At 37.5% G+C, this 27,784-nt stretch overlaps 1 protein-coding gene across 8 annotated transcripts in view; it reads right to left on the bottom strand.

The window, feature by feature from the left end:
* Spag17 (sperm associated antigen 17) overlaps positions 1–27,784 on the bottom strand; it is a 218,993-nt gene that overhangs the window by 31,136 nt on the left and 160,073 nt on the right. For 6 of the 8 annotated variants that reach the window (XR_001234871.1, XM_013516486.1, XM_013516484.1 and 3 more), the window contains 12 exons: positions 22,021–22,209; positions 20,221–20,366; positions 19,993–20,123; positions 18,106–18,233; positions 16,059–16,241; positions 14,534–14,647; positions 13,807–13,852; positions 11,846–11,945; positions 11,528–11,575; positions 8,836–8,935; positions 6,545–6,647; positions 5,447–5,578 (listed from right to left, as the gene is read on the bottom strand). Coding sequence is in view for 7 of the 8 variants with exons in the window: in XM_013516486.1 (XP_013371940.1) it covers positions 5,447–5,578; positions 6,545–6,647; positions 8,836–8,935; positions 11,528–11,575; positions 11,846–11,945; positions 13,807–13,852; positions 14,534–14,647; positions 16,059–16,241; positions 18,106–18,233; positions 19,993–20,123; positions 20,221–20,366; positions 22,021–22,209 (1,420 nt within the window). In the remaining variant the exon portion in view is untranslated. The remainder of the gene's footprint in view (positions 1–5,446; positions 5,579–6,544; positions 6,648–8,835; positions 8,936–11,527; positions 11,576–11,845; positions 11,946–13,806; positions 13,853–14,533; positions 14,648–16,058; positions 16,242–18,105; positions 18,234–19,992; positions 20,124–20,220; positions 20,367–22,020; positions 22,210–27,784) is intronic. The other 2 variants (XM_013516485.1, XM_005389065.1) reach the window with 2 other exon arrangements.

Here is a 27,784-nt window from a genome sequence, read left to right on the forward strand (position 1 = left end):
TTTTTTTTTTTTTTTTTTTTTTTTTTACTGACTTTGAGTTATCTAAGTTAAGAATTAAAATTTATTAACTAATGTAATAGTAGAATCTCTTTTTTATGGATAAAGTAGACTGAACTTCAGAGGATTAAATAACTTGCCCAAGAAACTGCAACAAGTGGCAGGGCTGAAATGTGGACATCAGTGTGTCTGGTTCCACAAGGAGCATATTCCTTTTACTACCCTGTGTGCCCTGAACCTATCTGGGTACCATTACTTCCTGGGATGCTTTTAGAAAAATAGATTCCTAGATGAGAGGTCAGACATGCCCTGTTCCCAACCAAAACAGAAGGGACATCTCAGAGGACAGACATCAGTGATGAATATTCTAATGTATTTATTCCCTTTGGTCACCATTCCCTACATAGGCAATTGTTTGATGCATCTTAGCATGTGCATTCCTTACCATATGGGTATGTTATATACCGAGTACAAACACATTTTATCAAGCCAATGGGTACTGAGTAGGTGTACTTATTATTATTATTAATTGCTGATATGGAGTTTATCATGTGCCAAGCACTGCTGTAAGCATTTTACATTTATTAACCAAAAAACAGATTCTTACAACCCTTTCATTTATGTATTCAAGCATTATTTCTCCTTTATAGAAAAGGAAATGGAAAAGATAGAGCAAACAAATAGGATGCCCAAGGTTAGAGCACTCTACCATTGAGCTAGAGCACTGATCCAGCAGCACATACAGTAGGCTCTGAGTTGCATACAAGGAAGAAGAAGAAAAAGAGAAAGAAAGGTCTGCTCAGTATTACCCAGCTATTATATGAGGAGGCAGGATTTGAACCCAGGTGGGGTTTAAACATTAGTTCTACTCTGTATCATACTGTCTCCATAATGCAGATAGGATTATCCTGCTGAGTTGAAACCACATAGGGCTTCATCAGGGTTTAGAATTATGGGAGGGGCCATATTCAAGGGGCTTGGAGAAATGGCTGGTTACTGGCTGATACAGTGATACTTTAATATTTGTGAGGCTAGAATGGTACTACCGGCAGTACGAATCATCTGAATACTACTGCTGGGCCTGACCCAACCAAAGAATCTGTACCTATTCATTCCCTGCTGACTTGCTGAGGCAGATCATATTCCATATTCATGTTCACTTACTTTCTGAATATGGCTTACTTCTCTAGCAGTGGAGTACATTTTTCTGCCCTATGAACTTTGAGCTTGCCCGTAAGACTTGCTCTCATAAACAAATGTGTGTATGTGAGAATGGCAGCATCTCAGCTCTGAGCAAGGCTGTGAGGGCCGGTGTGCATTTCCTACTCCCTCTCTAAACTTTGACCCTCACTATGAAAACAGCTTTTCCAAGCTCAGTGGGGCCCCCTCAGGTTATACCTGAACGTCACCTTCAGTCCCTGAAGCACAGCATTTCTGGCATGGGGCTGGAGGACAGCAAGCATCAAATGTGAGGTGTTAGTGGGATAGGGTAAGGAAGTGGGGTGAATATTGCCTGGTGTGTACAACATGCTCACTTACCCTGGTTCACTTAAAATCTCGATGTCATGCTATGGAATGTGGAGCTGGGATGAGATGACACAGTCTGCTCTAAGTACATCCCGCCTGCTGTCTGGAGTAAATGGCCTCAGGGTCCCACAGACCCACAGACTGGTTGTTTCAAACTACTTCAGGATTTGAGGCATTTTCATGCAGTGTTTTGACAGCAAATATTGACAAACACACATTTCATTTTGCAAATCCAAATATTCTTTAGTTGGCTCTATTGTTTTTCTCCAAATATTATCTTGCTCTGTTGCCAAATAAAAACTTTCTGATCTACTTAAGCTGATTTCTTATATCTCTGCCTTCCAGGCTTTGAACACATTTTTTTCTTTTAAGAGACTTGAATGTTCATAACCTGAAAATCTAAAATTCTAAGTGCTCTAAAATCTGAAACTTAAAATTCTGACCTGATACTTTTTCCTGTATTCCTTTCTCTTCCTTACATTTAAAATGTAGTGTGATAAAATCTAGAGAATTAGGAATCCTGAAATTCACTTTCAGCTAATAGCTCAGTCACAAACTTGCATATGATTTTAGGCATCATTTGTCTAGGTTTAAGTTTCCTGAAATAAAATGAAGGTTGTCTTAGGTGATTCCACTTGTTAAATCTTAAAATCTATAAAATTTTATTTGTTCTTTAAATCATGTCTCCCATCAAACTTTTTCTACTGCTTTCTTAATCTTTTCCTACTCTGAACTCATTTAAACTTTATTATTAATGTGAAACAATACATGGCAATTTATGGTGCATTATTGTCCCTTTCCTCAACTAACTCAGTTGGTGTCTGTCTTGTTTCAAACTACTTTTCTTTCCTCTTTCAAAAACATCTATTCCTTTGAAGCTTGAATTAGTGATTCCTCCTTCAAGTGGCTGTCATCTACTTATTCTTCCATCATTCCTTTTATCTATCTATTCATTTATTTATTGTTTATCTTTTTTTTGAGACAGGGTCTTGCTATGCAGTTCAGGCTGGTCTTGAGCTCACTTGTACCCCAGGCTGATCTCAAACTCTTAACAATCCTCCTGCCTCAGCCTCCTGAATGCTGGGATTATAAGCATGTGCCACCACGCCCAGCTTATCATTCCTTTTAATCTTTGGAGATTTTAATTCCTGGGAGGGGCTTCCACTACATCTTTACTGGTAACATCACCTGGATGATCCATTCATCACCCTGTCCTCTCTGCATCTCAGTGACTCTTGCTTCTTCATTTTTTCTTTCTCAGAAATTCCCTTGGTCATATTTTTACTTTGCTGTTATGGCTTGTATCTAGATTTCCCCTCAAAGCCTCATGTGATCACAGGTGTTCAGTTTCAAAGGGAGTGAGGAGTGGCTGGATTAGGTTGTGCGAATGTGTTTTAAGGGTGTGATACTGGCATTAATGATATAGATAATAGAAGCCCCACTCTGGGTGTGGTGGCACCAATCAATAGGCTTACAACCTGTATGGAATAAAAAGGGAGAGAGGGAAAGTCAGTGGCTGCTACTGCTGCTGTTGCTGCTGTTTTTCTGCTACTACTTCCTGCCTGCTCTGCTCTGCTGCCATGCTTTGAAGCCAGTCAATTATGAATTTAAACCTCTACACATTGTGAAATAAAATAAACCTCTCCTCCTTTAATGCTGAGTGTTGGATAACACCCAAGAAGCAAAACAACAAATATCTGGTACCATAAAATTGAGGATTTTCTGTGGCACTACCTGGCCATGTGGTTTGGAAACTTTTGGAACTGGCTTGTGGAATTTGGGAAAGTTTGGAGATTCCAGCTGAAAAAATAACCCTAGGAATGTTGTGAACTGATCTTGATGGGAGATTCTGGTCAGAGCTTAGAAGACCAGGATACTGATAGACATGTACCTGGTAAAGACCAGGTTCTAGAGGTTTCAGTTAAGAACAAGGACTGCACTGGCAGTTGGAATACATACCACGGGTGTTATGCTTTGGAAGCAAATTTTCCTGCATTTTGCTCCTGTCTAGTCACTTTGCCTGAGACTGAGATTAACAGCATTGGACTAATTAATCTTGCAGAAGAAATTTCGAGGCAGTCTAATGTTGAGGGGGTGGCATGGCTACTATTGGGGGCTTTTAGTCAGATCTGTGAACAAAGAGCCCAGCAGAATGATTTAAAATATTTTGAGTTTAACAAGAAAGGAATCTTAGGTAGCAAAGAAGGAGCAAAGGAAAACTTGGTTGTTGAGAAGTAAGCTGACAATAGATAAGATGGCCTGAGGACATCACAAGAACCAGCAGGACTCCAGCCTTTGCTGCCTCAAAATTGCAAAGATGAAAGACTGTTTTGAGAAGCAAGCCTTGGAGTACCATGTTCTAGAATGGCAGTGGCCTAGAGAATTTGTTCATTGGATTGGGTTTCTAGCTTTCAGCAATTCAGGCATTTGACCCTATAGCCAAGATGAAAGGAAGCCTGGTTACTACTCCAGCTGGTGATAGACCTTGGCATCATCCATATGGTACTGGTTTTAAGCGTATGCAGAAGGCAAAAGTTGTGAGGTCAGGAAAACTTCCACCCAGATTTCAGAAGGAGGCCTGGGCGTCCCTGAGGGGGCAGTGTATAGAAGCTATGAGTGTGAAACTGAAGGTGGAGAAGCAGAAGGCTGGAGAAACCAAGTGATGTAAATCATCCGAAGACAGCTGCAAGGGGTAATCAAAGCCAGCTCAGAGAGAAGCCATGAGAGTTACAACCATCTGCAGAGATGTAGGTGAGGATTTACCCAAGGCCCTTGGAGTTCATATCTTGTGACAGACTGCTGGACATGGAATTATGAGATTTAATGTTTGCCCTGATCAGTTTTGGAATTGCTTTCGTTCTATTTCTTTCTGTCCCCTATTTGTACCTTTTGGAGTAGAAGTGTTCATCTTGTGTCACTGCGTGTATGTTGAAAGTATTTAGGTTTCTTTTCATTTGTATAGTGGCTTGAAGCTAAGAATTTGCCTTAAATCTCAGAGGAGACTGGACTTTTCAGCAATGCTGAAACTGTTAAGACTTTGGCAACTCTGACAGAGGGACTAAATCTCTTTTGCATAAATGGATGCACATGAGTCTTGTGAGGATCAGGGGTAGAATGTTATGGCTTGTATCTAGATGTCCCCCCAAAGACTCATGAGGTCACAGGTGGGGAGTTTTGAAGGTGGCTGGATTAGGGAGTGTGAATGTGTATTAAGGGTGTGGTACTGGGATTAGGGAGGTAGATAATGGGAGCCCCACTCTGGGTGTTGGTGGCACCAATCAATAGGCTCACGACCTGTATGAAGTGCAAAGGGAGAGAAGGCAAGTCAGTGACTGCTGCTGCTGCCACCTGCCTGCTCTGCGATACCACTCTGCCATGCTGCCCTGTTTTAGAGCCAGCTAATTGTAGACTAAAACCTCTAGAAATTGTGAGCTGAAATAAACCTTTAACATTTCAATTTCTACTAGGTGATTAAGATTATGTGTGGTGTGAGACAGAAACTAAATCATATGCTTTTCTTCTAGTAACTGCAGGAGGAAGAAAGTATTGAAATAATGGGTAAACCAAGTTCAGCCACCAAATTACTGCCAACTCAAAAAAGGCTATGAGGTACCCAACCTTCAGTGAGTCCCACAAGGAGTTCTCAGAATAAGGAACAAAATAAAACAAAACACAATAAAATAAGATAATGATATAAAATAACAAATATAAAAATGTATTTGTAACTTCCTCCCTTCAATTGGGTCTTGTAATACTTCTCAAAATAGAAGCAAAATGTCTTTGTAGCTCCAGGATCAATGACCCTCTGGTATTCTCCAAATCTGTAACTACACCCCCAGGCCCTAGTGTCATTTCTCAGTCTTCAAAAGACTATACTGTTCAGTTTTGAGAAACAATTAGATAAAGCAAATGACTGCCATACCTTCAGTAGATTTTGTTAAATTTTCATTTTGGTTCTGGCTAGAGGACTCCTTGGTATCTTGAGGAATCTCCGACTTTGGACATCTAAGCATATTTGAAGATTCCTGTTGTGAAACTGTAGATAGCTTGGAATCTAAAAGAATCCCCAAATAAACATTATGAAATGGTATTCTGTGCAATGATGTGATGACTAAGGCTTGTATGAACAGAAACACTAAACAGTATGTTTTACAGTGAACAAGGTGCTTTCCCCTACCTTCCTGGGAATGATTAAATGTATGAAAGACATCAAAAAGCAGAGACTGTTCATAATATGATCCAGTGTTGGCCAATAGCAAACAGGATAGTATCTGCGAAGTACACGCTCCCTAGGAGCTGACTGGTTCTCTGTGGGTATTCTGACCAAACAGTAGAGTTGTTGCCTTGTAGTGTTATAAATAGGCCAAATTGCTTCTACTTTTACATGGTGATGGTGACTGAGATATGATTTTTTTAGAAAAGGTATCTAATCTTAAATCTATTCATTCAATTATGTCTTTATTAACATAAATGTTTCTAAGAAATACTCACAATATGAAACAGATTTAAAAAGTAAAACTGTTTGGGGAGGAAAATATCTTTCAACTTGTGTGTGCTAACCCTGGGTGAACAGTTGTAGCTGACTGGAGCACTGTGCTGAGGAGGCCTAAAGCACCCAGTGCTAGGCTGTCTTATTACTGGTAGAAGTACAGTTATGTAGTTCAGGTGGAAAATGCCACATGTCTATTGTAAGTGTATGTTTTATTCACTTAATTAGTGTACACGGGTTGAAATTTTGAGACTATGAATGTCCTTTTCCCCAAGAACTTTTTATTATTTCTTTTATTTTTAAATGCTTTTGGGTAAATTATAAACACAGAAATGAAAGCTAAACTTTATTTACAATTTGGTTTCCTCATGTAACTCAATCAAGTCTATAATAAGCAGATCATAGTAGGGTCTGTCATCAGCTATCACTGTGACAAAACAAGGTATAAACTAATTATACTGGAAGAGCTTGCTATTAGCATTATTCAGTTATGTACAGTTAGTAGGAATAAGAATAACATTAACATATTACCTGAATGAAGATCAGATGTATCTTGAAAGGCTATTTTGTTTGCATCTTTATCTTTCTTTGTAAAGGGAGGCAGTTTTTTTGAAAGCTTGTCCAGATAATTATACTTAAAAGAAAAGCCAGAAGATTTATTTTAGCTCACACATGGCTGAAAGACAACTGCAACAAATACATTAAGTTGATGAGCAATGATGAAAGCATATTTTTAAGGCTGTGAACATAAATGAGAAATTCTCCAAAGGAATGACTAACTGATTTCTAAGCTTTGCTAATTCGTCATAATTTTGTGTAATTTCTTCTTGGACAGGCTCTGTTACTAACAGCATCTGGAACCTTTGAGGAGTGCAGGCGTTCTGAGTACGTGAAGGATGCCTTTTGCTACAGGACTGTAGAGCCTCCCAGCAGTGAGGCTGGGCCTGTGGCTTAGAAGTGGTTCATAAGCAAGAGGCGAGCAATCTGCCCGTGTGGGGTTCTAAGAACTCACAATTTTTTAGTGCTATCATAGGAGCTGGAGAGTGAGAATTTTTTTTTTGTCATTTTGAGACAGGGTCTCACTATGCAGTTCAGGCTGGTCTTGTGCTCACTCTGTAGCCCAGGCTGGTCTCGAACTTGCAGCAATCCCCCTGCCTAAGCCTCCCAAGTGCTGGGATTACATGCATGTGCCACCATGCCCAGCAGAGTGAGAAAATGTTGATAAAATTTCAAAATGGAAATCATCAGAAAATAATCATTGATAGGCAGCACTCAGCTCCACCCCCAAGAGCTTAAAATAGGTGGAGAAGGATAAGTAATAGTTGTAAAGGCATGTAAAACCAGTGGGCGGAGGGTTCTTCTCAATTTAAACGAAAATCATCAATTAGCAAAGTGCAGCTCCATTAGTAGTTTTGGGATCTGAGAGCAAGTGGCTTTAGCATTACAGCTCTTGGCAGGTCCTGGCTACCCCTTTTAGTGTCTCAGCTGCTGAGGTTCACTGTCCCTTTTTGGAACGCCTGCAGCAGATTCCACTGGATCTGTTAGTTTTTTTTTTTTTGTTGTTGTTGTTGTTATTTTTCTGGTACTGGGAATTTAACTCATGACGTTGTGCTTGCCAGGCAGGCACTGTGCCGCTGAGCTAAATCCCCAGCCCCTGGATCTGTTAGTGTTCTCTGCAGGTCCCTGCCAGTGTCTGCTGGTCTCTGCTGCTGGTCACCACTGATCTCTGTCCATCTCTGCCACTGCCTGGAATCTGCAGGGCTAGAAGCTTTTACTATTAATAGCTTCTTTTAATGCAGCCTGCTTTGCCTATACTGCTGAAACAAGAATCCATGAGTAGTTTTATGGGACTACATGAGCAGGACTTTTATTGACACCTGTGCTGCAGCACCTGGGGTCAGTACACAGGAGGGAGTCCTCCTCCATTAGCCACAGGAGTGTGAGACAATTCTGCTCATGTTGAGCAGGAGCATGGTAGTGCCCACATAGTTTTCAATATTTCATGGATCTGCTTAAGAATTTTCATAGTAATAGGGGACAGGGGCACGGCATAGTCATCAGGAATGGCTGCAGGGCAGAGTCATCTAGGATAGGCTCCAAGTTCAAGCCTGCTATGGCCAGAACAAATATTTCTGAGGTGTCATGGGGTGTCTAGGGCAGTGTAAACTTCAGGAGAACCAACTGCTTGACTGAGAGCTCCCACAGTTCCCTGAAAATGGTGGGACTGAAACTGTGAGTGCTACCTTTTTGAGGAGTCTCTAGCAGGGCAGGCAGTGCTGATCATGGTGCTTTGAGGCTTGGGGATTTTAGCAATGGGTGCTGGTTACTCTCCCATCTTTGCCTTGCCGAGCACAGCTTTTTGGCTGCACCTTAAAGACTGACAACAGCACCCTGAGTGGCCTAGAATTGGGGAGGGGGTTGCAGCTACCAGCTGGGCCTGGGTGGCAGCTGGTGAAAGTAACCCTGTGGTGGTTGGAAGCTCTGGGGCTGGTTCCCTCATGCCACCTTTGAGGAGGTGAGGGGGAGTGAAAAGGAAGGGCAAGAAAGCTGTGAGAGATAGTGCTTCCTTCTGGCTGTGAGAGGGCAGAGGGGTGGGTCTAGCCTCACTTCTTTTCAATCTCAATAAAACAAGGCAGGGAGGGAGAGAATGGTGGAGAATTCTACACTGGAAGGAGAACTGAAAGAAATCTTCCTTGTGAGGATATAGATTTATTAGGTTGATGCAGTAGAAAATTAAAATCAGGAAAGATAGATTATATATTAACATAAGCCATATTCAACTTTTATAAATATCAAAATTGTTGTTAATTGCATTGAGTTACCTGGGACTGATATAACTGGTGTAATTCAGAATTGAAGTAGGGCTGTATCACTTTGTTCCTAATTTCTGTCAGCTGACGTTTTGTGTTCTCAATTTCGTTCCTGGTTGATATTTCCATAATGATGCAAAAGAAGACGTAGGACATTAAAAATGTTATTTTCTTTTGTTTTAATTCTAAAACCACAGAAAATCAGTGCAATCATCAACAGTAAAACTGATAAGAATTAGCTCATTGGACAGATGGCATTTTGGTCAACTTATTTTGGCTCCTCTTCTTCTGTTTCTCTGAAATCACTCACATTTCCTACTGTGGAATCCAGACTCTCATATAAGATTGAAAATAATGGTTAGTCTGATTTTACAATGACTACAAACTATGTAGCACTATGATGGTTGAAGTTTTGGAATTCTTCAATTCTGAAATGCAAATAATGGCTAGAGAGTCTTCAGGTTTATAATTTCAGTAGCAGTGGTAATAAAAAACAAAACCCAAGGGATAGCCCATAAATAATATGATCAGTAGTTACAAAGTTACTAGGCAATCACGATAACCCTGCTGGCTGTGGTTTGAATAGCAGAGTCCTTCTACTGGAGAGACAACACACAGGGATGTTCAATTAGACACATATTACAGTTATCGAGTAAGACCTCCAATCTCCCTTTTACAGGCAAAAAAATCAAGACATAGAGAGTTTAACTTATCTATTACAAGTCATATAACTAATAAAGGTAAAGGCTGAATTACAACTCAGATTGCTTTCCTCCAAGACCATGAGCTTGACAACTGCACATATTTATCAACCTTCAGTCATCCAGTGTGAGAGCTGAGAAAACTTTAGCTCTTTGACATTGCATCTTTCATAGATCAACTGAATTCCCGAAGTGACCTTTACTGAAATAAAATGGCCAGTCAACATAGCACAATACTGTAAATAATCAAACTGTAACTGACTCAGGAAATGCTGACTCTAAAGCTAGTGCTCTTGTATAAAACGTCATGCCTAGAAATACTGGACAGATAGGATCAGCATATCATCTTACGTAAGCAGCTATAATTTCCCACTAAAAATACCTTATCTCTCCTGCCTCGCTGGGTTCCTTCATCAATGTGTGTCAGTCTGGCTATTGCTTCCACTACTTTCTTAAATTTTTCTCATGAAAGAATCAGTAAATCTCCAGATGGATAAACCCAAGTTTGCCTTTTTCATTCACATTTGCATTCTCATAGCATTTGACATTTGTTGACCACTTTCCATTTTCTTGAAACTTTCTCCTTTTTACATTTTGCCAAACTTTTTTGTTCTATGCTATACATTTAATAATATGACTCACTTTCATTAACTCCCTATAAGTTAAAATGTGAAATTATTAATGATTTGATTTTTTAAAAATTGGCTGACATATGCACATTCAAAAGGTCTTAACAAGTACAAAATAAACAAGAAAGTCTCCATCTCACATTTTTCTCCAAGCTCTCAGTCTCCATTCTCACTGTTACCCACCATCATTAATCTCTTGGAAATGGTTTTTGTGTTATAAAACCTAGGAGGGATTTTCTGACTTTCCCCTGCAACAAGCCATCAGACCCTCTCTTAAGAGGTGTCCCTCTTATGCCCAGACAAAAGGAGAATCCTTATCTCTGAAGACAGTGACACAGAGAAAAATCTGAACAGATCTTGGTAAGTTTCTCTAAGTTTTTTAATATTTGATTGTACATTTTGTCCTATCATAGTTATTCACAGTTCTCCAACTTCCATCAAACTTGGTATAAAAATACTAAACTTTGGGGCTGGGGATTTAGCTCAGTGGCACAGCGCCTGCCTGGCAAGCACAAGGTCATGGGTTCAATTCCTGGTACCAGAAGAAAAACAGAAACAAAAACCAAAACAAAACAAAAATACTAAACCTTAACAATTTCTTTGGGTCTTCATTTTCTTATGAAGCTTCCTAGGTCATATAAGCAAATAAATCTATATGTTTTTTGTTCAATAAATCTGCTTTTTTTGGTTGCTGTTCTAGAGACTGCAGCCATTAAACCTAAGATAGATAGATCAAAAGATATGTTTTCCCACTACAGACAGTACAGTTCCAGTTTCCATTGTAGATGGAGGTGAGCCACGAAGGTTAAAGTCTTAAATTAACACTTCCTCAGCACATTTCACCAGATAACACGGACATCTTACTGAAGATATTCATCCTGGGAGTCATTTTGAAGAGGATCCATACAAATGTTTACAAAAATACTACAGGTATTACTGAATCCTCACCAAATATATGTAGAGCTTCCTTTCTTTAAAGAAAGCTGGAGGTGGAATCCTCAGGCAGGATTGGAAGAAAATCAAAACATAATGCTTAGAGCACATTCCACATGCAAATGACAAGATTCCCTGAGTGTTGATAACCTACACTGTGTCAAGTCCCAGAGGATTTATGAGTGCATTAGAAGAGGAAAAGATTTTCTGAAAACCTTGTTGCTTAGGCGAGGGAGAAGCTCTACCTAACTGCCAAGTGGGCTTCTTCAAGAGACAGTGACAATGTCACACAAAAGCTGATGCACACTGTGGCAGAAATGTAGAAAAGATTCCAATAACAGTTTTGAGCCTACATGGTAGGTCTTTATAGCCTATCTATCTCTAAGATCCTATGACTTTGGGCCTTTTTATATGCTTATGTATACGTCAGGGTAGAATTACCTCTTTTGTTCTAACTTTTCTTTCCATCTCTTTGATGCTGCTGTGTGCCTATGTGAAAAGAACGAAAAGTATGATGAAAAAAGCAACCAATGCCCTTAGCTTACAAAATGAAAGAAAGAAAGAAAGAAAGAAAGAAAGAAAGAAAGAAAGAAAGAAGGGAAGAAAAGCCCATTTATATGCTGCATTGCTAAAATTGTGGGAGACTAAGGGCTGTAGATTCACTGACATTGCACCCACAGTTATGACCCCCCGCCAGCTCCATTTCCCCAATCATTGTCTGACCAACACTACTTAGAATTCATTATGGGAGTAGCTTACCTCCACTTCTTCTCAAAAAAAGTTTTACTGAATGTTTCTGGTGGACTTTTTGGAACAGAAGCTAAAGACTGCTTGAATAAATCCACTAGGTGAGCTGTAACTTTGAAAATAACACGCATTTAATGTTTACCTCTACTTCTTTATAGTACAACACAGTCAATACTCACCTACTCATGGGGATGTTTTTAAGAGCTTACATTTAATCTACGAGTGTTTGACAAAATTTCAGTGGCCAAGCAGTAATACAAAGTAGTACACGTATTACTTTTGTGAAGCATATTACTAGGAAACACTCATAGTTGGAATGTAAAATGCAGTGCCACCCTATTTACCCCACATTACTGAGGAAATTGTGTTCTACTTCTTAACTGAATTCTCGAATATATGAAATAGCAAATGTTAAATAATTACCATGATACTGAAAATGTTTTTCTAAATGTATACTTGTGCCTTGAATCTAAGGATGTGAATATAGTATAATTGCTTGGAAATTTGGATAATGATTCTTAGGATTTATTCCCAGAACATGGTGTTGTTGAGATCTGAACAGCAGAATAAAAAAGAAAATTTCTAGGTTCAATAATTATATAACCTTAGGAACCACTGACTTGAACAAGGCCAAATATGTTCCATTACCATAGAAATTTTTCTGTACCCTTAACTAATGTAAAATACAACTTTCTAAGAAAATAAGATAATGTGGAGCACCATCCATACTTATTTTACGACAAAATTCACTTTTGGTGGCTCCACCTCATAGACTGGCATTTTAGGAAATAGTCTGAGGAAATGCTGTCCTAGCATCACTAGTATCATTAGGTCAGGGATGACTATAAGTATACAAGAGGCTGTTTGCCTCCTGAATCAGTAAACATTTACACTTACTTTGTTCTCCAGAATTGAATGACTTACATGTTTATTATTGTGCTTGTTGGGTTGGACTAAAGGTTACATGTTAAAAAACCACAGCATAAGTTAGTTAGATAAAGTGTACAACACATAGTTAAATTTCACTTTCAGATGAGCAATTTTTTAAAAATTATCAGTATATCCCATGCTATATTGGCCCCAAAGCCAGTAATTGTTGTTTATCTAAAATTACATCTGAAGTATTTGCATTCAGTAAATAGCTTATATTTTGTACATCTGGTAAAAACCACTACCCAGTAAAAAAGTGGCCTCAGAGTGTCAAAACAGAGTGCTGGGATTGTGATGGACCCTTGCATTATGATAATTCTGAAGGGCAGCTGTTAATCACCTTTAGCTAAATGTCAGTTTGTGATACTGTGACATTGTAAAGAGACAAAAATATAGATAAGCAACCAAACAAAAAAATAAGTTTACACACCAGCACTATGGAAGAAACACAAAATATGCCTATGGGTGAATGAGGCCCATGGCTGCCAGCTTATGACCTTTTCCAAGTGGCAAAAAAACCAAAAAAGTCAAATCAAATCAAACCCAAACCCCACCAGTTTCTCTACTGTGTGTTTGCTGTAAACTATGAAACCATCTAACAAATTTGTTAGGGTTTGCATGATACACTCTGAATGAGGAGTAAATTGCACTACATAAAGTGTAGAACTGTGCAAGGATTTGGTGATGATTTACAGTTGCTCAAGTATTCTTTGCATATGTATGTATGGGTGTTGGTTGGTCCACTGCATCCTTTCCACACCGTAGCCATCTTCTAAAGAGCTAATGTTAGCATAAAGTCAAATGTCAATTTTTTTCATTCAATTGCTGAAAGTTAAAGATGAATTAGAAAGACAGGGTTTTTAAGGATCTCCTAATTCAGGCAGAATGAAACACAAATAAAACATTACAAAACAACCAGTGTGAGAACAGAGCTGTATACATTTGACTTTGCTCTCAGATAAGAGAATGACAAATAAGTATATTTAAGATTATTCCTTTGAAACTTGTAAGTATATTACAGAAAAATATTAAATGCCACTTACCTTCACTGACATGACTTTTTGTAGTCTCCTCCATTTTTGGGAAAGACTGAAATGAAGATAGAATTACTCAGTGATAATTACATTACATACAAAATTCACTTTGTTTAGAAGTACTCTTTATGTGCTCAAAGTGACCTTTTCTGATAATTACTACAAAATGAATTAGCTAATATAAAATTTATTTGACATTTTAGTTATTCCTCTTACCTAAAATTTTTCTAAACTGGAAATCATATTGTTATACAAATTTCTTTTTTCTTAGTCAGAAATTTCTAATTCCTCATTAATTCATTTAATATTTCAATGAATATTAATTTCTTTGACTGACAATAAATCTTCTATTTGAGGTTTTTCAGAATTATTGATGATTGGCCGGGTGTGGTGGCACACACCTGTAATCCCAGAACTCAGAAGCCTAACACAGGAGGATTGCTATGAGTTCAGGGCCAGTTTGGGCTACAAAGTGAGTTCAAGGCCGGCCTGAACTGCATAGTGAAACCCTGTCGCAAAAAGACAAAAACAAACAATTAAAGGAAGAGCCTACCATGTATTTGGAAAATTCAACATGTAAAAGATTGAGTTACACAGAAATACGGGATTATAAGCACATACTTCACAGAGGTGTCAGAAGTATCATGTGGCTATTTCTTATGTCATTTTGTCTGCAAGTCTCTAGTATTGAAACAATGGTAAAAGCACAGGTCTTGTCTATAAACCATCTTCTCACCATGACTAGCTTGAGAAGATCTGCAGCATTGCCTCTCTCCTCCTCGGTTCTGGAATCCTTGACTGTCATTTCCTGTAGCTCATCTTCTTTCTTTAGAATGTAGTTTATATAATCCTGTATAAGTAGGGCAAAACACACAGATAAAAAAGTCAGGTTTAAGGTATATATACACAGAGAGACACCAAAATAGTCAATATCAACTTGAAATATTACAAAAAGATGAACAGTAAATATGTTCACACAGCTCAGCAGGCAATCAGTCACTAGCCAAATGATCTGGAAGCCCTTTTTTGGGAGGTTAATAAGCAAAGACCTGAAAAGTCCACAAGCAAACCCTTGAGGCCACAAGATAAAACTGCATGGCGACCTTAGAGAAGCCCTGCTCCTAGTCTGTGTTTCTGTGTTCTCCTCAGTAAAACTGACACACCGGGTTAGATAATGTGGAGACCTTTCAGCTATTGTCTTATGATTATATCTAGGAATGTATATTGCTTAGTCTATGCCTTTGCTTCTAAGAGAAATATACTTTTCTTTTTCTATGAATATTTAATCCATTTCCATTATGTATTGATCTTCTGCTCCATGCCAAGTACTGAATATATAACCATAAACAAAACACATGTAATTTCTGTTCTGAGGAATTCAACTAGAAAGTGAGGTGTTATTGATACCAGCATTCAATTAACTATATATTTACCAGCTATAAGATTACTTTCAAAGCAAGATCCTTTCCATTCATGAACAAATATCAAATGAATAAGTGAGTCTACCTTTTCTTCCAGAGAATACTGTACTTGTTTTGCATACAATAAGAAAGGAGGTCTCTGTATGGCTGTCACAAATCACAGTTGTCACAATGTGTGACCATTGCTGCATAGAGGACTTGAAAGATTACTCAGAGACAAGATTTAGTTCTACCCAAGAAGTCCACAGCAGCTGCTTATAAGAGAGCCTCGGGAAAGATCAGCAGCCTGAGACCCCTGTAGTTGCTTATTTGTAACTCAAGGACATGAGAAGAAAAACATTTGCAATAAATTATACAGCAGTTTTTGTCAGGGGACAGGCCTGAATGGGATGGTTTGCTACGTGACACACGAGACACATGCTGACCTAATTTAGGCAGAGGGGACACAATAGCCCAAGTAAGTGTCTCTGCAAATAACTTGCTTTTAATTCTGCTGATTGCTGTCCCATAGATTCTGCTCTAAACTCCAGCTGCGAGTTCCAGGAGCGTGGGAACTGTTGTTCCCAAGGTTCCTTCCTTTGGCCACTGTCCCCATGAACAGTGTCTGTGTTTTGGGGGCCTCTTAATGATTCTTACATCTTGTGGGAATCATTATATTTTTACACTTAACTTTCTATTCCTGAAGATTGACATTCAGGTGTTATACTGGCTAAATATTGGTGCAATTAGATAATTTTAGGTTCCAAAGGAACCTAAGAGAGAAAAACCAAGAAAGAAACCAAGAAGAATGATTGCCTTGTTTCTGGTTCTTCTAAGGTCAGATTACCCAGATTCCGTTACCTTAAGTGAAACCTGCAGCCCCAGTTTCACCTCGTTCCTTATTATCTCATGCTGGATGAACTGGCGCATCTGCAGAACCTTGGGGTCTTTGAGTATAGGAGCTGGGGCACTCATTAGCTGTTTATAGCCGATGGAAAGGCCCTTCCAAATTTGAGTACCAAATGGAGGCCCTGGAGTTTTTCTCTGTCAAAACAAAGTGAGGCATTCACCAAAGAAATCAGAATCTTTTTTTTTTTTTTTTTTTGGTTTTCCTCCGGTACCGGGAACCGAACTCAGGACCTTGCGCTTGCCGGGCAGGCGCTTTTGCCGCTGAGCTAAATCCCCAGCCCCAGAAATCAGAATCTTTTACCACAGATTTTTATGTACTCTACCAGGAACCACTTGTTAGGAATGCAATCGTGTAAAACAAATTCTTGCCCTCAAAGAGTTCTGCAAATATAAGGAAAATTGATACTAGGACTGGTCCAGATTTCCTCTATGTGTATATTTCCAAGAAACTGGATATTTAAAATCTTGTATGGTATCCTTCCGAGTAGCGTTTAAGGTAATGCTAAGCAAATGGGTGCACGGTAATGCCGCAAAATACTAGTTTATGATAAATTTATGCAACTATTCCTTCACACCACTATGTAGCCTAAGACATCTGGATTTTAACTTTGTGGTTCTGTGTTTATTTTGTGGTAGAAAGATTTTCTGAGACAGAAGCTATCCCATAGATAACTAATTTGTATATTGAAGATTTATTGATAAAATATTCTTGTCACTGGCTTTCAAGATTGGTGGGCTTTACTGACATGAGCCTTTGAAAAGGCATGACCCGAAGTAACCACTCAGAGGCTTGAAGCTCATCATCTAAGCACTTCAGAGAAAGAGGAAGAGAATAAAATAAAAACGTTCTTCATTAATCCAAGATATAGTGTGATTTTTGTTATCACATAGTACTTTCAAGTTGGACACAGCCTTAGTGAACTTTCTGGTGTGACATTTTCATCTTCAGAAAAGAAAAGGTTCATTATGATTTGTCCCATATCCCACATTAATAATAGAGAATCAAGGCATAAATTTAAAATAACCTTCACCTCACCATGTAGATTACAGTTACCAAATTAAAGGAGTAGAACATCTTTGCTCATCATCTCTGCTTATGCCATTATGAGATTTATCATATGGCAGCAAAAATGTACTTTAAAAACATTCTTCTCACTTAACACTAGGTATCCCTTCCTGATCATATTACCAATATCTTCATTGATTTAATAATTTAATGTCTTACAATATGCTAGAGACATTAGATAAATTGCTTATTAAATAAAATGACAAATCTTGCAAGACTGCAGTACTTCATGATTACTGCCCAAGATATTTTCTTTCATTCTTTAAAAACTTCTGGTGAGATTTGTCTCATCAGATACAATCACAATACTTACTACCATTTCAGTTGCAAAAACCATGTGCAATCATTTACATTATTTTGTTTTGTTTTATTTTTCTTCTGGTACCAGGAATCGAACTCACAACCTTGTGCTTGCCAGGCAGGTGCTTTGCCACTGAGCTAAATTCCCAGCCCCTACATTATATTTATATGCTTAGTTTGTGCATTTTTAATATGTGAAGGGAAGTAGAACATCTTTGCTCATCATCTCTGCTTATGCCATTATGAGATTTATCATATGGCATTATTTATGTTTTTTATAAAGTGAGACCTAAAATTCTGTGTTAAAATAAGTAAGAAATTATAAGAAGAAATAACATAATATCAGTAATTCCATGATAAAAGAGGTGTAACATGCATTATTTAGAAAGTATATTTGACTATCACAGGAAGGTGTTCACACCTGCAATATAGATAAAAGAAATGAAATTAGATTGTCAGGTATATTTCTCTAACACTCTATTACCATACATACAAATGTTAAAAAGCTTCAAATATAAAACTCCTTGAGCCTATTAACAACTTACAGAAGGTTGAAAAATAAGTATGTGGGAGAAGACTGGAGACTAATGGATCGATATGCAAATATCCAAGTTTTTAGCAGAAATTGTATACCTCAACTGAGGGAAATGTCTCCCATGACCTTGACTGGAGATTAGGAGGAACAATCGTCTCTAATTCCTTCTTCATTAACCATGGCGATGCTTCATGGAAAGGTCGAAGGATTGTGATGCTCAGGGCGCCTGGTTCAAAAAGTTTTCTCCACTAAAATTATTATGATAAATTCAACATGCACTGACTAAATTTATCAAACACTTTATGCAAAAAAGATTAGTAAGACCCAGAGATTATGCTTAAGGACCCTACAATCTAAAAAGAAGGTGAGGCTGTTAGTTACTGTAACACCTAGAAACTGGCTTTTGGTCACTTGAAAGCGATCAAGATTCACTGACACCTCACTGTCCCTCAGTAACCACGTCCAAGTGCTGTCAGTTCTATCAGTAAGCTTTCCTGACACCATCCACTTCTGCTCGCACCATAGGTCCTCCCTTGCCGCTGAAGGATATCGTTCTGGACCTCAGCAACAGCTAGCTTTTCTACTCATTTGTGACCGTCTCCTGCCGCCAGGGTGACTGGTTATGTCCATCTATGATTCAAACTCTTCTCTGACTTCCCAGACTCTTCAAAACACAAACCAGAGTACCATTTTCTCTCCCTGTCTCAACTTGCACCACTCTCCTGCTCTGAGCTTTTAGCTATGTGGCTTTTTTCTCCCTCTTCATGATTTTTCTTCTTTGTGTTCTAGTGTTCCAAGAAAACCCTTCCTCCTTCCTGAGTTAACCATACTTATCTAGTAGCTCTTGGCTCAGATGTCTTCAGGGAAGCTTTCTAGACTACTTCAGGTGTCTCTGCTAGATGCTTTCATAGCACAGTGTATCTTTCCTTCATAAACCATAGTCCACTTTATAAATATCCAGCAAGTTGTGTGATTGCATAATTAATGCTTACCTATCCCACTGAATCATAAGCTTCATGGAAATTGGATCATGCCTACTTTAGCTCACCACTGTGTTCCTACCATCCAGCCAATGCTTGGCACATGTAGATTTGCCAAGTGATGCTACTTACATGATTAACACAGTAATTTGAATTTAATTCTTATTCTCATACATTTACATGAATACATTACATCCACAGAGCCCTCTGCTCTCCATAGTCACAAAGGTTGAGGTATATTACACAGTGTACATGTGCATGGATACACTAAAAGATAAAAGTACGCAGAGAGGTAGGCATACTCACAAATGCACACAACACATATCACATTGAACAAAAGATAAAAAGAAACAGACCTAAGCACAACAATCAAAGTAATACGTTTCTCTAATCTCTGATCACACACTAATTTCTTTGAAATTGATGAAAATAATATAAATTCCCAATGAATATACCTTATATAACTTATATATCTGAGATCAGCATTCTAACTCACACATAAAATGTATTTTCTTATTGTATTACATTTCATCAAGGCAATACTTAAAAAATTATAGGAGAGCTTTCATTCTGCCAGGATGAAATAAACTCATAAATAAGAGCCAAGAAGGTGTTAGCAGAAAAAGAGGAATAAGAACAATCAAGATGCAGTATATATATTTCTATATTCACTGAGGTGATTTCACTTATTATGTATCATAAACATACACTAAAAGAAACCACGTAAGTACGGGAGGGCATGGGTAGAAACAGCCTGGATCCCTGAGGGTAGGGAGGAGACCTAGGTGTACACACATATCTGCTTGTAGTAGTAGATGAATTTATACTCAGTTTACACAGGCTGATGCTCAGGAAGAGCACTATAAGCATAAGGTCAAGTAGCTATGTAAGAGGATTGGCATGGCCAATGGGGAAGTGGAGTAGTGAGCAAGGGAAAACAATAGAGAAGGGGATCGGCTGGGTACTAAAGGGGTGAGAGTTAGTGAAGGGAACAGACAGCTCTACCTGGCTGCTCCTGCACTGGCTCCTGAAGAACCACAGTAGTTGATTCTCCATAGGCCAAGGATAAGTATTCTTCAATGTCACTGTCCCTGAGAAGTTCCATTCCTGATCCATCAGCATAGATAACAAAAAATCTGACAGAACAAAAATCCAATTACTTTAACTATTCAGTTAAAATGCTTCTTGAACTTGGAATTGAAAACAGAACTTATATCATTGGTATTATGTTACCTGGGAACATGTTCACCATAGATTTGCATATGATCTTTTTCAAGGTGAATAGATGATAAACTTTCATAGCCCTCAGGCTTTATATTTAAATCATCTTTTGAATTTTTTTCAGCTAACACAGTTGATGCACTGCCATCAGCCATGACCTAAGAGACAAAGCATATAATCAATTAAAAGAAAAAATAAAAGGCCTTGGTGCTTCCACTTCTGCTAATCCAGAGTGAGAAAACAGGCAGGATTTTTGCATACTCAGAAAATCAGATATATTTTATTTGCAAATAAAAGATATTAGTCACTTTATTATAGATTTTGCTAATAAAAGTGCAAACCTAGCAGCACAATTCTTATAAACCACTTCCAGAATTTGAAAACAAACTGGAACGCATTTGAAACTTGCTAGCATGGGAAGGAGACCCAAAATCTTATCCTATCAGATAAGTTCAAAGAATGGGATATTTAAACACGAAAGAAAGGGCTTTCGTGAGTCAGTTGTCTTTAAACAATGCAAGAGCATTGCATGGAAGAAACTTATACTCTGAGATTCCAAAATCAGAATTAGGGCTCTACATAGAATATACAGGAAAACAAATTTAGCACCAATATGAGAAATAGTCTAGCCGTTATTGCTGGCTACCTCTGGGAGTGTGTCTCCAGAAAGTGTGGTACAGGCTGACAGACTGCTGACAAGGATGCCCAGGAGGAGAGAGAAAGTTGGGTTGGCCATGACATCACCAACATTTCAACGTGGGGGGTGGTGGGCTTTATGTTTCTACTTCTTTGTAAACTGAAATTTGTCAGCATGAACTCATGCTGTGAAGAGTCTCAGTTACTTAGCAAAGCTGGGTCAGGACTTGTATGCATCACAAGAAATTAAGTGAGGGACTTTGTGGCATAAGTCCAAATCGAAAAAATAACTCCACACTCACCAGATAATGAAGGAAATTCCACTTTTGGGTGGGGAATGAGAAAAAAAAAGATAAATGCTTAGAGCAGGGGTTGGCAAAATGTTTTGGTTAGGATCCAGGAATAAATACTTCAGGATTTGCAGGCCACATGTTCTCCATTGCAACTACTCAGCTCCTCCTTACTAAGCCAAAGTGCCAGAGATAAATAAGTAAATACCAGAGCAACATGGTATTCTAGTATACTTTGTTTGATGGGACTAAGAACTGAATTTTCTGAAATTTTTGTGTATCGTGAAATCTTCTTTTGATTTTTTAACCAAATTAAAATGTACAAAGAAAAAAATTAGTTTTTGAGGTTTATGGAACAAGTGGCCAATGCCTGGACTACAGGTAAGGGAACAGTCCGGGTGATGAAAGTCAGATGCTGACGCAGCACTACCATGGAATATGTGAGCATCGCTTCACACTTCCTACCTCCCCACCCTGAGGCCTATTAGATATTTGTCACTGTGGACTATCGGGTTCGTTCCACACATTTGGCTTCTACTTTGTATGTGATTGCACTTTAATAAGGGTACAGATCATCCTTATATCATTCTTTGAGGTAGCATTATGTTTTGATGTCTGCTAATATATCTTTCCTTCTGTTCTAATTATCTATTATGCTTTAACATTTCTGCTGTTCTACTGTTGGGCTTTCCAGCCTCCATGGAAACGTGGTTGGGAATCAAGGAAAAGATACTGCTTTCATGATTTCTTGCTCAAAGTAATGGCAGAAAGTGGCTAGGTAATCCTATGATAATGAAAGTAAAAATCTACGAGAAAGCTGTCCAGTGTAAAGTATTACATATCTAAGAGTCATAGGCTGTCTTTGTATACTGAAAATGCACTTTACCTGAAAGGTGTTTCCCTCAGGATCCAGGACCTCACAGATGACCTCTGATGTGTGCTTCATGATATACCTGCTGGCTCTCAGCTGCTCACGCTTTTGGAAAGGATGATAGATGTTACTGCTGGATTCATGGTAATATGTGGCTGAACATTCCCTATCAATATGAAGACAACCAGTGCTTGGAGGTAGCACCTGGAAAAGAAAAAGAAAGACAAAACAATTTAAATTTCTTATTCAGCTTGAGAGGCTTGGAGCATCAATTTGGGAAAAATAATATCCATATCACAAACTGTATTTCCAAGATGAAAACATTTCAGGGTTTCTGTTCTAATTATCTATTATGCTTTAGCATTTGGACTCTTCTGCTGTGGGGCTCACCATCTTCCATGGAAATGCACTTGGGAATCAAGAAAAAGATACTGCATTCATGATTGCTTAAGTCTGAGGGAATTTAAGATTTGGGAAAGACTGCTTGATAAAGAGGTAAACTGAAAATTAAGGTAAGGTTTCTTCTGTGTCCTCACATTTACTTATTTACATTAATACAGTGTTTTCTCTAAGTATTTTCCCTTATGTCCTCTTACTTCAGATATTTATAATATTTTGTGGAGATAAACACACATGGCTCTATTTAAAATGCTTATGTCCATTGTAGTTTTGGACAAGAAACACCTCTAAAAAAGCCAAAAGCTATGGGTAAATATTTTTAGACACTTTTATTGTTCTTCACTTCTCTGGAGATGGATGCAGACCTTAAATAATAGCTTTTCTTTGTTTCTTTGTTTTTTTTTTTTTCTTTTTTTACTTTTTTGTTTTAAAGAGAATAATAAAAAAAGAACAATAGTGAAATACCAACAACATAGACAAAAGCAAAGCAAAGCAAAAACAATAAAAAATGATACAGGGTTTCAGAACAAAATGATAGGAATTACAGTGGCTATTATATTACAAGTTGCTATCTTCAATGAAGTTGCTCCCATTACCAGATGTAAGAATACAAGATTGATCAAATCATTAAAGAGAGTAAAAATAAAAACAAAAAAACCCCATTAGAAACGACACAGAGTTTCACTGGACAAGATGGTAGGAATTCACCAATGATTGTTATATTTATTGCACATTGTTATCTTTGAATTAGTTGTTCAGATTACCAGATGAAGAGAAAGCAGGTAAAAATCTTGAGGACATAGGGGCGGGCAGAGAGTTCATGGACAAAAACCAAACTGTGTGAGAAATACTTCAAAGAACCAACAACTGAGATCTCACGTTATTGAAAAGTTTTTGCACATCAAAAGAAATCACCAACAGAGTAAATAGAAAACCCACAAATTGGGAAAAAAATTTTAACTTTTCTGTGATAACTACTGCTCAAACAGACCCTTTAAAAATATAATTCTTATATTGTAAATTTGCCCTTTAAAAGTATATAATTCAGTACATTTTTAGGTTATAAAAACTTATGCGCTATTGTCACTAATTCCAGGATAGTTTTATCATCCTTCAAAGAAGCACCCATTTTATTAGTCTATGTGCATCACCCTTGTTCTTAAACCCTGGCAATGACTAGTTGTTAATCTCTAGGGATTTACCTATTTTAGTCATTCCATGTAAATAAAGCAGGCACTATGTGGCCTTTTTCAGTTTGGCTTCTTTCACTTAACATAATACTGTCAAGCTCAAAAGTTTGAGCTTTTATCAGTAATTTATTTCATCTTAGGGATGACTAATATTCCATTCTATGACTGTTTTATTTCTATGGCTATTTTATTTCTCCACTCATGAGATGATACACATTTTATTTATTTATATTTATTTATTTATTTGAGACAATATTTCGTTATGTAGTTTGGGCTGGTCTTGAACTCATTATGTAGCCCAGGTGGCCTTGAACTAACAGTAACCCTCCTGATTCAGCCTCCTAAGTGCTGGGATTACAGGCATACACCATCATACTCAGCCGCATTGTATTTTTTTAAATAATCATTCAGGGTGAGCAGAAAAGTTAGGCTGAAACTCACTGGAGGGAGCAGAATTAAGGACTCTGAGGAAAACAGAGGCCCTGGAATGTGGAGTGCTGAAGTCAGCCGTTTGGAATGGGGTGGAACACTGCCTCTCTCCAGAAATCTGCCTGCAGCCAGCTTGTGAAACAGATTGGGGCATCTACTTGCATTCTCAGATTTTCCTACCTGGAAGTGTGGATGTGGGGCTTAAGTATGCAGTTGAATATGGGTGTGATCAATGTTTTAATTTCTATCCTGGTTTCTGTGGGTAGAGATACATGATTAACTGGTTCCAACTTCTAGAAAGTTTATCTCTTAAACTTTCCACTAATACTTCTTTCTTCTGGTTGTTTTTTGTTTTGTAATTGCTTTCCTACATTTTACTTTTTGTTTTTCTTCGTTTTTTATGCACTCCTTCACATAACTGTTCATATGTCTTCTCCCTCCCCTCATCAAAATCTATTTTCTCAATTTTTCCTCCTTGTTGCTTTATTTTATATAAGCTCATTACATTTTCATTCCATTTCTCCTATCTCTCCAGCCATAAAACATGTCTAAATAAATAGAAAAGAATTAAAATAATATCTTGCATCCTATTAAAACATAATGGAATATAAAACTAGAAATCAACAGCAAAATTAGACACAGAAATTATCCAACCACATGAAGATTGAATAATAAATACACTTTTGTATACTCAGTGATTCATAGAAGCAATCAGAGAAAAAGTTTTAAAAATTTCTAGGATCATGACAGTGGCAATACAACATATCAGAATCTTTGGGGCACAAGAAAAGCAGTGAGTGACTACATTAGAAAAATGAAGAGCTATCAAATCAATAACCTAATGATATATCTCAAGGCCATAGAAAAACAAGAGAAATCCAAAGCCAAATCTTGTAGAAGACCAGAAGTTATATGTACCAAAGCAAAAATCAACAAAATAGGGACTAAAAAAGTAAAAAGGATAAATCAATCCTATAGTTGGATTTTGGAAAGGATAGGATTGATTGATAAACTCTTAGCCATACTTACCAAAAAAAGGAAAGACCTTCATCAATGCAACTAGAAATGAAAAAGACAAAATTACAACACACCCCATTGAAATTCAGAGGGTTGTTAGAAAATGTTTGAAAATTTATACTCCCAACAATTAGAAAATATGGAAGAAATAAATTCCTAGGTACAAATGCCACAACATTACTGAACAAAGAAGATACAAAAAACATAAACAGACAAATAACAGGCACTGAAACTGAAGTAGTAATGATATCTTCCAACTAAGAAAAGCCCAAGACCCACTGGATTCACAGCTAAATTCTACCAGAATTTCAGGGTGGAACTAATACCAATACTTTTCATACTCATCATGAAACTGATAATGAGGAACCATTGCCAGACTAATTCCATGAAGCCAGCATAACCTTCATACCAAAATGAGGCAAGGACTAAACAACAACAACAACAAAAAGAACTATAGGCCAATATATCTGATGAACATAGATGCAAAATTCCTCAATAAAATACTTGCAAACAGAATGCAGCAAATCATTAAGAAGATAATATATCATGATCTAGTAGGCTTCCTCCCAGGGATGTAAGGATGGTGCAACATAGATAAATCAATACATGTAATAACCACAACAATAAAATGAAGAATAAAAAACCACACAATGTCTCAATACAGTAAATTCCTGACTTATGAAGGAATTCCCTTGCAGAAGAATGTTTGAAAGTCAGATTTGTTAGTGAGTCCCATACAGTATTCCTGTGAAAGTTTTCAACTTGAATGTTTGTAAGTTAGGGACTTACTGTAGATATAGAAAAACTTTGACAATCAATGTTTTTTCGTAAAAAAAAAGACTGATGAAAATAAGTATAGATGGACCTTACCTCAAATTCATAAAAGCCACTCAGGACAAACCCACAGCCAACAACATAACAAATGAGGAAAAACTGAGAGTGTGTGTTCTCTTTAAAATCAGGAACAAGATAAGCATGTCTATTCTCACCACTTTCTTCAATATAGCACTTGAAACATTAGCTAGAGCAATCAGGCAAGAGAAAGAAATAAGCCACAAGTAAGAAAGGAAGGTATCAAACTATCTCTATCTGTAGATAATATGATGCTTTATATAGAAGACTTACACACACACACACACACACACACACACACACATCATGAAAAGACTCTTAGAGCCAATAAACAAATTTAGTGAACTGACAGAATATGAAATTAATGCACAAAAATCAAGTGTTTCTATATATTAACAATGAACTTAGTGAGAAAGAAATCAGGAAAATGATCCCATTCATAATAGCTTCAAAAAATTAAATACCTAGGAATCAGCCTAATTAAGTATGTGAAAACCTATGAAAATTATAGTGCTCTAAAGAGATTGAAGAGGATACTAGGAAATGGAAAGATATTCCTGTTCCTGGATAGGCAGAATTAATATTGTTAAAATGACCATATTATCAAAAGTAATCTATAGAGAATGCATTTCCTATTAAAAAGCCAAAACATTATTCACAGAACTAGAAAAAATATCCTAAAATTTATATGTAATCAGAAGAAACTGAGAATAGCCAAAGCAATCCTGAGCAAAAAGAACAAAGCAGGCAGTACTACAATCCCAAATTTTAAGGTATATTACCAAGATATTGTGATGAAAACAGTGACACTAGCACAAAAATAGACATAGAACAATGAAATAGAAGATGCAGAAACAATCCCATGTACTCTTAACCAGCTGGTCTTTCACAAAGGGTTAAAAAACTTACACTGGATAAAAGGACCTCTTTAATAAATAATGCTAGGAAAACTGGTTATCCATATACAGAAGTGAATCTAGACACATATCTCTCACCTTGTAGTAAAATTAAACAAAAATGGATCAAAAACCTAGATAGCAAAAAGAAACACTGAGGCTACTGGAAAATAAAGTAGGGAAAAGTGCTTGAAGACATAGGCCTAGACAAGGATTCCTGAAGAGAACCCCAACGGCACAAGAAATAACAAAAATCAACAAATGAGATTTTTTCTTTTTTAGTTTTATTAGTACATGTTTGTAGTATACGATGATTATATTCCTCATGGAACAAATGGGACTATATCACATTAAAATCCTTCTGTGTAGAAAAGGAAATAATCAACAGAGTGAAAAGAAAACCTCTGAAATGGGAAAGCTTTTTGCCCTCTACTCTTCTGATAGAGGCCTAAAATGTATCTAGGGTATATAAAAAACTCAAAAAAATTAGACTCCCTAAAACAACACTCTATCTTATTCGAGAGTGCTCCCACCAAGGAAACCCCCCCCAGAGAACAGCAGCATCATCAACAACAGCAGCAGCAATGAGTAGCAAATGCTGGTGAGGTTTTGAGATAAAAGGAACCCTCCACTGTTGGTGGGAATGTAAACTAGTAAAGCTCTATGTAAAAAAAAATGTATGGAGATTCGTTGAAAAACTGAAAATAAGATTCCATTTCATCCAGCTATACTGCTGTGGGTACATTCCCAAAGGAGGTGGAGACATCATACTATAGGGATGCATGAATACCCACGTTTATAGCAATAAAATTCACAATTTAAAAACTACAAAAGTAGCCTAGATGCCCAATGACAGACAAATGGATAATGTGGCATACCTATAATGGAGTATTATTTGGCCACAAAGAAAGATAAATTCAAATCATTTGTAGGAAAATTGATGGAATTGAACCATAAAGTGAAATATGTCTGACAATAAGATTAATTATTGTATGG

This window comes from Chinchilla lanigera, unplaced genomic scaffold (genome assembly GCF_000276665.1).
Source record: "Chinchilla lanigera isolate Chin_1 unplaced genomic scaffold, ChiLan1.0 scaffold00034, whole genome shotgun sequence".
NCBI classification, from domain to species: Eukaryota; Metazoa; Chordata; class Mammalia; order Rodentia; family Chinchillidae; genus Chinchilla; species Chinchilla lanigera.